General features: G+C 32.3%; 1 protein-coding gene across 1 annotated transcript in view; it reads right to left on the bottom strand.

Annotated features, from left to right (window-relative positions):
• Positions 1-13,159, bottom strand: part of LRP1B (LDL receptor related protein 1B) — a 1,933,320-nt gene that overhangs the window by 233,247 nt on the left and 1,686,914 nt on the right. The window contains exons 58-60 of the mRNA XM_024122386.1: positions 11,474-11,596; positions 9,878-10,059; positions 1,466-1,665 (exon numbers count right to left, since the gene is read on the bottom strand). Coding sequence (XP_023978154.1) covers positions 1,466-1,665; positions 9,878-10,059; positions 11,474-11,596 — 505 coding nt within the window. The remainder of the gene's footprint in view (positions 1-1,465; positions 1,666-9,877; positions 10,060-11,473; positions 11,597-13,159) is intronic.

Genomic DNA, 13,159 nt, shown 5'->3' on the forward strand with positions numbered 1-13,159 from the left:
AACGTAGGATGGATAGCTAGTGGGAAGCAGCCGCATAGCACAGGGAGATCAGCTAGGTGGTTTGTGACCACCTAGAGGGGTGGGATAGGGAGGGTGGGAGGGAGGGAGACGCAAGAGGGAAGAGATATGGGAACATATGTATATGTATAACTGATTCACTTTGTTGTAAAGCAGAAACGAACACACCATTGTAAAGCAATTATACTCCAATAAAGATGTTAAAAAAAAAATTCAGTGGCTTCATTCTTCTCTACACTGGCATACATTTGAAGGGCTTCACCTGACAGGATTATATTATCAATAATTCTCTCTTCCTTGCCATTTCACCTCTTTCCTTCTTCCAGGGGTTTTGATCTAAGTTTACTGCCAGAGAAGAAAGCAATCTCTTAAGCTAAGCCATACAAATGTATGGCTTTATTTGGGAATCTCTCAGTGAAACTTTACAGTACTCTCTCAGTACTTTACAAGATATTTGAAGATGAAAACACCTAATAACAAAGATGACATTAGGTCACTACAGATTAATAAAAATTTGTTCCTCTTCTTCATTCTGGTAAAAATCTAATCTTTAAAAAGCTATCTGCGGGCTTCCCTGGTGGCGCAGTGGTTGCGCGTCCGCCTGCCGATGCAGGAGAACCGGGAGTGTTCATGAATTGTTTGTGGTTTCTGTTATATTCATGTCATCTTCACCTGGATCCCATTCTTTTTTATTATGTCCTTCTCCTTTGCTCTTGTTAATTCCCTCATCCTCAGCTATTTTTTCCTCTTAAGACTTTTTGCCCATCCCTAATTCTAGCATTACCTGCCTCATATCAAATTGCTTCCTTCATTTGTTTTATATTTAGAGTCTTATAATCTACTCAGTTATAAAAAATAGAAAAATAAAGTACCTATAGAATCTATATTCAAATAATTTCCTAAACGTTACTCTAATTTGAAAGCTGTTTTTCATGTTACTTTTTGTTGATGTTGTTGATTAGATAACAATAAATTTAATCATGTATGTAGTCTAACTGATAACTTTTAAATATTACTTCACTGCCTTTAAAGAAGTATACTTTCACTTAGTATTTAAAAAAAGAAACCTATCAGATTGCAATAATAACCTTATTTTTATAAGCAAATATTCTGTTTCAGTTCAATTAGGATATATGTATATATTAACTTATAAAAATATCATTCATTTACTATAAAAACTATTTAGAAAAGTACAATTAGAGAAAACATTGACAAGGTCAAAGTGATTTTTATGTATGACTATAGAAGGTCTGAGTAAATATATATAATTCTTATTTACCAATGTCGTCACAAAGGAATATAATAATGTAATCTTAAATTAAGAAATGTATTTGATGAAAGTATATAAAATAAATAAATAAATAAATATATATATATATATATATTTTTCTAAATGAGTATTTTATGCACTGGTGAAATACTGAATAATTTGTGCTATGGGACCAACCTTTGTGTCTGTGAGATCCATCCATGTTGCTAAATTCAATATGATTTTCATCAGCCCAGTAGAGTCTATGGTTGACATAATCTATTGTTAGTGCCATAGGTCTAGAAATCTTGGTTTCTATGACAACACTCTGATTGGTTCCATCCATTCCAACACGTCCAATGTGAGGATACTCACAGCAGTCAATCCAATACAAATACCTAGAAAAGAAAATCAATAGCCATGTTGTTTACAGACACTCAGGGAGTAAAACATCTTACAGTATTTCTCTTATTTGCTTAGCTATTCCCAAATTAATTCTTGTATCTCTCTAAATTACAGCTTGTAAGAAGCATACTTCAATGCAAACTTTTCTTATGCTTTTTTTTAAACATGTAGCACACTTTGAAATATCCATATAATTTTAAACATATGTTTCCTTTAGTATACAACTCATATGTATATGACATTTCTGCAAGTGTTAACAAATAATAGATGCCCAAAACTAAAGAGGTAAACCTTCAAAATGCATCTATAATGTTAGAGGAATAAAACTATCTAAATTTTTTTTTTCTTTTGTGTTTTACCTGTGAAAAATTCAAAATAAATTACAGAGAAGTACATTATATTTTCTTGAATGTTCATTGTTCAGTGTGGTAGCCACGAGCCAATTGTGACTCTTTAAATTTAAGTTAACTAAAATCATATAAAATTAAGTGAATTCCAAAAGTGAAAAATAATTTCCTCCATTAAATCTGCAGTACTATTAACAAAGTACTGCAGATTCTTAGAGGTGAATAGTAATGTTTTTGAGGTCATTAAGTAAACTATGAATTTCAAATGGTCTGAGCTCCATGTAATAGCAAATATCTTTTGTTTGTATTCTGAACATTTTATTTGGCTAATCTTATCATCATCTTGAACCAAGATACCACGAAGAAGAGGAAGAGCATATTTCATGGAGTCCAACATCTGTTACATCACTCCCAATAAGTTCACTGAGAGTTTGAGGCCTGAAATCCTCACCCTGACATTCAAATTCTTCATTATTAGACACAGACTTTTCCAATTTACTTCCCACTATTGAAATGTATGAATTGAGGTCTAGTTGGAGTATTTATAGTCCTACATTTTCACTTTTTTGCTTTTATCATATCATTTGCCTTGCTCCTGCCTCTTCAATTATACAGATATTATGATTCAGACTGTAATTCATATTGTCCCCTCTGTTCTCCACAAATTCTTCTCTGATTTGTGTCAGTTCATGTTTTTCAAGGTAGGTTACAAGATTATATATATTTGAGAAATGGTTTGTTAAGCAAAGTAAGAATCATCTTGTTAATTATAGGATTTTTCAGAGCTTTTAATACACTATATGATATAATGACTCTCTAAGAGGAAGCTAAAATATCCTTTTTTTAATCACATAGTTTTGGGTAACTACATTTAATTTCCTAGAGCAGTTCACAGGAAACACACTTTAGGAAACTATGCTTTAGCCCCTTCCGGTCTACAGAATTTCTTTATCACATGTATAATTGAACAACACATATATCATGCACATAGGAACAAAGCAGTAATGATGTAGGTTCTCAGGCTTCAGAATCAGAGAACCTAACTGGATACATCAGTTGGTGGAACATCTCTGATAAACCCCAAAGCCATGCTTAAGTGGATCGAGAAACATATCTTGAAACAATGATTCACTGAGGCTATAATATGTGTCAGACATTGCTTAGTACTGGGAACACAGAGGTAAACAGATATGATTTTTGCCATCAAAGATCTCTCAGTGAATACAATAGAGGTGAATGTAAAACAAATGAAAAAATTAAAGTATATTATGATAAAACTACTTTACCATGGAGGCACAAAAGAAGGAATGACAATTTTACCCAGATGGAAAAAAGCAAGAAAAACCTTATCTTCATAACTACCTTATAAATTTCTTGGTAACAATGATCTTTTATCTCTTTCAGAATTTAGAATAAAGTATAACTTAATTAAAGATTTTAATGCTGCAACAGGTCTTGAAGATCACATAGTTTCAGGCCTTCATTTCCCTGACAAACTGAGACCATAAAATATTATGAGCTTTGTCCTAGTCTGTTATGATAGTGATAAAGCTGGAACAAGGGCTCAGGTCTCTAGATTTATAGACTAGCTTTTTTTAATGTATTTTTTTATATTTAAGATAAAATTCATATTCCATTAATGATGTTGTCTAGTTTTTTTTTTCTAAGCAACACTATGTAGAGTCTTAAAAGCAAAAAAGGCCTAAAATCATGTTACTTGGGTTCATATTCCAGGTCCACCCATGTGAACTTGACACTTTAGTTAGCCTCCCCTGAGCCTGGATTTCCTCATATGTTCAAAAGTGATAATAATAGTTTCTATTCACAGAGTCACTGTAAGGATTAAAAGAGAGAACACAGGGAACAAATTTGGAACATTTATGAACATGTAGTTAAGTATTCAGCAAATATTAACTATTATTATTTTACTTGCACTAGCTACACAATATATGCATTCATATTGGTTTAGTGATAACTGTCTAATAAATTACTTATTGCATCTGGATTGTATGTATGTTATTACATGATTTGCCTGGATTTTATCATGTGTGTTATTACCTGATTTGCCTATTTGAGTAGCCATCAATTAGAAGAATATTATAAAAATGTTTTACTGTATTGAAGAAAAGCATAGTTTAACTGTACTCAGTATAAATGAGCCTTCATAAGCACAGAAATTACTGTGCATCTCTCCTCATGGGTAGCTAACTTGCGATGACTAAATTTCATTTTCTTTTCCATACTTAAGCCTCATTACTATACATTTAAGTTTCTCAAAAAGCCTATACTAGGGCTTCTCTGGTGGCACAGTGGTTGAGAGTCCGCCTGCCGATGCAGGGGACACCGGTTCGTGCCCCAATCCGGGAAGATCCCACGTGCTGCGGAGGGGCTGGGCCCATGAGCCATGGCCGCTGACCCTGCACGTCCGGAGCCTGTGCTCCACAATGGGAGAGGCCACAACAGTGAGAGGCCCGCGTACTGCAAAAAAAAAGCCTATACTAGACATTCTGGTCATTTTAACATCTAAAATGCAACCTGCCAAATATTATTCAAGTACAAAATTTGTTGTAAATAATTAAAGCTGAAAAATGAAAAGTTCAGTGAAAATGTCAAAAGGAGAGTCTTAAATTTCACCCATATAATATGTAATATTTACCTAAGATCACATATGAAAAATCTCAGCTCCAAATAATAGCTATTCTGTAAGTTATAACCAAGAGTAAACATATAAAAGAATGTCTTCTTGTAACCATAACAACAGGCTTTTGTGATTCCTGAGGATGTCTTTTATAGTTGAATCTGATACATTATATTTCTTTAAAACAAATTAAAATAGAAGTCTGCTATCAGTTTTTACTTCTTTTTTTTCTGAATTCAGGGAACATATTTAGAGAAATTTCTTCCAGTTGGAATTATTTCTGATTTTGAATTATAAAATTAATTTTTAAGGTTCATTATAGGCTTAAAAATTGGTAGGAAAACGGTGGGGATTTTTAATGTGACTGGTTAGCTTAATTAAATATTTTTTTTTCCCCACAGCAATAAAAAACTGTGTTTTCTTTCCTTATACGATTTTCATTCCCTCACAACAAAGGTTCCCTTTGTTATGACTCTTCTCTTTGAAACATGCAGGTTGTTTACATACCAATAAATTGGTTTCTGCATAGATGCAGGTGCAATGCCCCTGCAAACTACAATCCTATGGTTTGTGTATATCCAGTAGCCTATTTATTATTACCTTCAACAGTAAATTTAACAGTTTCTATGTTAGGCAACATACAAGCAGTAATTAAGCCACGGCCTTTCTGTTAAAGAAATTTGCTTTCTAGATGGAGAGAGAAACATTTACACCAATAATAGTCACGTAATGTTACATGTTCAATATGTGGTGGCTACTGAGGTGCAATTGGGGAACTTTCACAGAGGAAGTGATATTTTTTGCTGTTGTTGAATAAATAAGAAGTTATTCTAACTGGAGGAAAAGCACAGGGGCATTGTAGAAAGTAAGAATAGCATCAGCCAAGATACAGAAGCACAAAATTTGTCTTTTCCAAATGTATTTGCATTTCTAATATCCATATTAACAATAGTGGATAGAGATTCTGAGTATATAAAGTGTCCTTTATATACTCTCATTAAAGGTATTTCAGAGGGGCTTCCCTGGTGGCGCAGTGGTTGCGCAAAAAAAAAAAAAAAAAAAAAAGGTATTTCAAAGTAAAAATAGAACCCAGTATTATTTTATTGTGATATTGCTAATAGACTATCAGAAAAGGAAAAAAAATAAAAATATGTTTTAAAAATAAGGCATGCATATAGCTGATTCACTTTGTTATACAGCAGAAACTAACACAACACTGTAAAGCAATTATACTCCAATAAAGATGTTGAAAAAAAAAAAACGCATGCTTATAATGATTAGGCAGTTTTCTTTATTTCCAAAAAAACTCATATTATCTGTAGTAACTTAAAATTTTATAAAAAGGCAAATTGTTAAAATGGAAAAAAAAGTATTTTTTTTCTTATGCCGTGTTTAGATGGCTCTTGGAAAACCTGCTCACAACCCAAGATAACTTTGTTACTGGAAACTCTAATGTGATATATGTAATAGGGAAAAGAGTTGACCAAAATTTGGAAACTGGATTAAATCCCCAGTTTAATATTGTATTACAGTACCTAAATGATCCTGAGAAAGTCACTTAGCCACTCTGAGGCTGAATGTTCTTACTTGTACTAAAAGTATAATAATAAAAATACTCATATCTTTTTTAGAGACTGAGTAAACCAAGCATCTAAAGTGATAAAACACAGAGATAGTTTTCTAATTCATAAAATGCTATAGAAGTGATAATGATCATCATTATCATTATTATTATTATATGGGAACCCCAATCCCAGTAGGTCCTTCCCCTTTCTTATATCTGCCCCTTTTCCTCTGTTCCTCAGATTCGGAGGAAATCATTTTTCTATTTACCTGTTTGCCCAAGCCATAAGCCTCATAAGGTTTCTTTTGTTGTCGTTGTGTTGTATTACATTCTGATTTATTCCTAGCTCTTTTTTACTCTGTAAATTGAACCGGTATCAAAGTTCTGCAATTTTATATACTTAATTTGCTCCCTTCGTATGACTTATTTTCTGTTCCTTGGATATGCCTTGCTCTCCTATGTGTCTTTGCTTTCCCATAAAGCTTCTTCTTTTTGCCTGAAATGACTTCTGCTCTGAAATGTACCACATAACCCGGCTAATTCTTACTTCACCAGTCTTGTCCAGGAAGATTTCACTGACCCCATTTGAGTTAGAAACATTTTCTGTTTTCTCCACTTCATGAGTTATTGTATTATATGATAATTATTTGCTTATCTGCCTATTCACTGGACTGTGAAATACTTGGAGACAAGGGTTGTGCCTTTTATTTTTATATTATACCTAGAACAGTGCCAGATATACACTAGATGCTAGAGAAATATGAGTTGAATAAATGAATGAGCAGATGAATTTATTTTCTGTTAAATAGTCATATCATACATTTACTTTAATGTCTATCATAATGGTTTCTTGTGATGCTGAAGTGACATCTTAAAGATAAAATTATGCTCAGCACAGTTTTAACATTATATTTTCTACTCTACTTTAAAATGCATCTATATCTATGTCTCTTCTGTATAAATGACAACTTTTATAAATCTTAAATGTAAATGATATTAATTACCTAAAATTTATGATTAAATAAATTTTAATTTATTTACATTGATTTAGTACATTGATTCCCAATCAATAACAGAATGACTGGGATCACTGGATTTCAGCTGAACTTAAATGTAATAGCCAGGAAAATGATCTGTCTACTTGTATCTTCTTTACCATTCTTACTAACCAGCCTATCTAAATTGGTGCTGTGACAATTGGCATACTACCATTATAAGAAAGGACCCCGAAGCTACCTTCTAAATGTTTAGTCGCTTTACTACATTAGATACTCCAATGATCTTTATCGTCCCTTAAATAATCCTTATCCTATTCCTCACTAAATATCGTGACAGAAATCACCTTCTCAAGGAAAGAGGGGTCAGTAGTATCGGAATATTCAAAACATATGCAAATCACAATGGCAATCTGACATAGAAAGGTTCAATTGCATTTTTATTAAATAATCTTACAATTTGAGCTGCCATTTTTGAAGCAAGATTGCACAATATTTTAGACAGCTATGGCATTTTCACCCTGAAGCTCATCTCATAAAAGCTAAAATCCAAGTCGCCCTATTGTCTCACTCTGGGGAACTAGGAAAACAGTATGAACAAAAAGGTGTCATTAAATTTTATCTGTTGGAATCTGTTTATCTGCTATGTGGCTTTAATTGTTTCATAAAAAGATCGAATTTTTATGTTTCTTGGGTTATAATCTGCCATTCCATATCATAACACAAATATTATTTAAAAATGAAATCAAAGGAGTCTTCCATAATATCTACAATAATTTAGTACTTCATTGTTTTAATTGACACTTTTGGTGGATGGGTTTATGTTGATGATAACTTAAGACTGCTGTCAGTTTATGGGATAATAACCATAACCTGGGAGAAATAAAACGTAAAGCTAGATTCAACTGTGTTCACTATGCTAGCATACAGTTTTTGCTTTATAACTAGGAAATTCCATAATACTGTTAATATTAACAGATAATGTTTCTTTCATTTGGAAAATGAAGCATCTTGAAAATTATTGGATGAGAAGCTAAGATAGCCATACTGATTTTGAAGAAAAGGACAATGGACACACTAAAATAAATATCTCCTGATAAAATACCAAAGGACTCAAACATTCATATTCTTATGAATGAATAACGACGATAACCAAATTTAGTATATCTGGCCATTATTTCTTGAAACATCTATAGAAACAGACGCTCTTGTAACTCTGTTTCAGTTAAAATAGAATTGACACTCTTCTGTTTCTATGGTAAAGAAAATATTTTAAAAGGTAACAAAATAGTTACATAATTATACTGCAAAAATTTAAAACTTGCACCATTACCTTGGAAACAGAGTAGTATTTACAGTACAAGTCTTCTACTATTAGGTACTGCTTTTACCCAAATTAATATTTAAAATCAAGCTCCATGCATACTATGATATGATCACTTTGCCAATTATAAACATGAGAACAAAAATCAGAGATACAATATATTAACAAGAAGCAAAATCTAATTATTGCATACGGTATGATAAAACAGTGATTTGGTAAAATACTTTATGGGAAATTAATTTAGACAGCAGAAAATTTAGAGCACTAGAGTTAGCATAATACTTGTTACTGTAAATGTGTCCTATTTTTAAAAAGCAAATTTAACAAACATGTTCAATAGGTTGAACTTCTACAGAGATCATTTTGGAGTATGTAATCACTCAAATTGTAGTGTTAAAAAAAAAAAAAGAAAGACATGCCTTCTCTACCTACCAAAACAACATAATTGAAAGTGAATGATAATGGTCATAATCTATAGAACTTTAGCAAACAGCTTTTGACACCTAAATGTGTGTTCATCCCTCATCTGAGATATCCAGCCAGATGTCCTTGATCCTTATGATGACTTGTTCTTCATTCTCACAGAGAAATGCAAATGAAACCCAACTCTAATATGAATCTTTCCCGATATTCCCCCTATGCTTTTCCCTCTGAATGCATAGATAATGCACCCTGTTATTTATTATTCATGGATGCTACTTAAGTCTCCAGCTCTAAAGTGGTTCAGGAATTACATCATCTCTATTCATGACTACTACAGATACTACAAAACAGGATCCAAGAGTTTGTGCTTCGCCTGTCTTTCCTCCAAGATTTAAACACATTAGAATTAGGATAAATCTGTATGTTTTATTCATTTCAACAATACATTTATTGATTAGTTAGAAAAAGAGTTATGTTTAAAACCTTAAAAAAATACTTGCTCTAAAATCCCATCACTTTAATTTTTTTCTTAAAAAAATTTGTGATAGTCACATTTCTTTTTTTTTAAAGTTTTTTTGATGTGGACAATTTTTAAAGTATTTATTGAATTTGTTACAATACTGCTTCTGTTTTATGTTTTGGGTTTTTTGGTCACGAGGCATGTGGGATCTCTGCTCCCCAACCAGGGATCAAACCTGCACCCCCTGCATTGGAAGTTGAAGTCTTAACCACTGGACCGCCAGGGAAGTCCCTGTTATAGTCACATTTCTCTTTTTGATTTCTCAATAAAAATTTCTACACATTTACACTTTTGATGGGTTCCCATGTTAAAATCTATAGACCAGGATTTACCATATTGGACATAATCCACAGTCTTAACCTTTAATTTAAGATTTTCAATGTTTGTTACAAACCCAGCACGAGGATCTAAAGACAGGTCCCTGGGAAACTTCAGCCTTTTGCTAACAAGTATAGTAGGGTATAAGCCATTGAGTTTGGATACTTCAATGATCCTTTTTTCTGTGTCAGACCAATAGAGGTTTTTTCCAATCCAATCGACAGCAAGTGCACTGGGGACAGCTGTGTTATGCACTACCTAACAAAATAAGAATTTAAAAAGTTAACAGTGTAAATGCCTAGAAAAAGAACTAAGCAATGCTACTTGATTTTTTTCAGAGATACAGAATTGTATTTAAACATTTGAAATGGAATTTAGATAAGCACAAAACATAGAACAATTTACCTAATAAAATTACTTACTTGTTTATGAGAAATTACCCAATATGTAATCAGACCCCTAGAAATTCCATAAAGGTTTAAGAAAGAAACACCAAAATAAAAGGCTCTTGGATGGTTACACAGTTATCACATTTTCATTATAGTTTCCTTCTCTCAAAATTTTGGGCAAAAATTCTATCACAGGCAGAGACACACAAGCACAAAAATTTATTGATATTATTGATATTATTTATTAATAACAGGTTCTTGGGGGAGATACCAATAGCATTCACCACTCCCCCAACTGTTCTTGCCCTATTTAAATTATCTACTACAAAGAGAGAAAAAAATACAAGCAAGAACATACATTAAGTATTTCACCCAACCAAAGGGAAGTAAAAATACACTCATTCAACTGTGCTCAATTGTAACCTATGTCAATATCAAATATAATAAGGATATAGGCTTTGTATGCACAAATATGCTGCATATAAAATAACCAATAGCAGTTATTCTGAACTCCCTGTACCCAACCTACTGATTGTTTTGGTATTTTATATATATATATATACATTAGAAGGTTTCATTAATATTTTCAAAATTGATTGCTTCCACCAAAGCCTTCTATACAATATTATAGATGGTTACAAAAAAAGTTAAAGTAATTGAGTTCTATCTACTTGAATTTGAACTTCTTTATAATACATTTTACTACATATATACAGTGCAAATAATTTTATTTTAAAACTCAAGTTAGCATAGAAATGGCGCCAAGTAGTTCATATCTATAATGTGACACGTGTTTAATTACGATGCTGCCTACTCAGAACATTCATGATTTTACACAAATGCATTCAACTAATTCCATCTATAGCAAGTTAATTTTAATAGTGCTATAAGTTCAATCTACAGTCTAATAATTATTTTTTTCAACTACAAATTCTCAGGCTCAACAATTTCTTTTATATAAATCAACACAATCGAATCTCAGGCACTAATCATTCAAGCCTTAAGCATCCATCACATTTTCTAGAGTTGTGAATAAGGTTTCAAATTTTATTTATTCAATTTGACTTTTACCTTTTTGCAAGTAATAGTGTTATAATGAAACATAAGGATAAAAACCTCCAATTTCATATTTAAAGTATATATTAACCTACACTGTACAAACACGAAATTCAACCAACCTAACACATTCTGAGTTGCATCATTACCATCAAATAACATTTTCTATTCAATTCAACCACACAAATAAAATATTGAATAATTCCATCATTGTAATATGTAGTTACCTTAATATCACTTCCATTTAAACACATTCTGTTTATGCGACTGCCATTGGGTCGACTAGAATCAATCCAATAGATAAATTCTTCTCTGTAATCAAAGTCTATACCAATAACATTGTTTAATCCCTAAAAAAAAGAGTATGTTGGAATAATAGTTAATAGAAATTGTTTTAAAATGATTAAGGAATTCATAAGAATCAGTATTTCCATTTGAATCTAAGTAGTTACAGTTTTACAATAAATAGCATTTGTGAGAATACCAATTCTTTATAAAAGCATTATATATTTACATTTTTTCTATAACATACACTTAAGATGTTACATAATTTATTGTATTTGAAAATATTTTCCAAGTAGGAAAAATGTTGGAATGTTTATAGTTAATGGTTTAAGTAAATAGCCAGTAACGTGGAAAAAAGTGCTTTTAGAGAGATAAAGGAAAAGAGTCTCACTTTAAGTTAATATTAAATATAAATTTGATGCCGTTATGAGTATATATCTAAATTGGATAGGTAGACGACCCCCAATAATTTAAGATGAGCTCTTGATAGATATCTGATGAAAGTCAGAAAAGAAGGTTTAAAAATTTTACTTTCAGGGGTGGGATAGGGAGGGTGGGAGGGAGGGAGACGCAAGAGGGAAGAGATATGGGAACATATGTATATGTATAACTGATTCACTTTGTTGTAAAGCAGAAACTAACACACCATTGTAAAACAGTTATACTCCAATAAAGATGTTAAAAAAAAATTTTACTTTCCCCAAAAGCCTTTGTCTCAACAACATAACAACATTCTCTTTTTTTCTCATGCTTCAGGTAGCCCATTAGGCAATACAGTGCCATATTAGTATTTAAAAGTTAAAACCTTAGGTGAGTATTTGACTAAAGAGGAACTAGGTAGTCAACATCTTTTTATTCCACATGGTAGAAATGTGAGGAAATCCCTCCCTTCAGACTCACAATTAATGCATTTTTTAGCAGGTAACAAAATTGAACATGAATTCAGCTGATAGGTTTCTGAATACTACAGCTCTTTGGTTTGGCAGTTCCACTGTTTCAGTGATTTGATTTGAGGATTGTACATCAGGATCTGAGAATTTTCTTAGCTGTTGAGTTTTCCAAATGATTGCTTAGGGATTGGTTTAATTCTGACCTATTGTTACTGCTCATAGATTTACTACCCTAATGGGCTAACAAAACTTGGATCAAGATTTCAATTGTGTTAACTTGCTTTAAGAGTTGAATATTTTATTAATATATAAACTCGTGCTAAAAAATAATTGACACCATAGACACTTGGCAAAGCCCCAGAGATCTTTGTCATAGCTCTGTATCTGATGTGTTTTTTACATCAATATTCACCCTAAAGTTGTCGTTGTCTCAAATTGTTTTAGGGGTCACTTAAGAGTACTTATAGTCCTATAAATAAGGATTAGCATCTTCAAGGAGATAGTTTTGTTTGTTTGTTTGTTTTGTGGTTTGCTTTGGTTTGGTTTGGGGAGGGATGGTTGTTCCCAATTCTGAGTTCCGTTTCCACATCTATACTCAGAATTCAAAATTTTATAATAACACTGAATCAGAGATATATAATTTTTTTTTTTTTTTTTGTGGTACGAGGGCCTCTCACTGTTGTGGCCTCTCCGGTTGCGGAGCACAGGCTCCGGACGCGCAGGCTCAGCGGCCATGGC

This window comes from Physeter macrocephalus, chromosome 2, assembly GCF_002837175.3.
Source record: "Physeter macrocephalus isolate SW-GA chromosome 2, ASM283717v5, whole genome shotgun sequence".
Classification (NCBI taxonomy): domain Eukaryota; kingdom Metazoa; phylum Chordata; class Mammalia; order Artiodactyla; family Physeteridae; genus Physeter; species Physeter macrocephalus.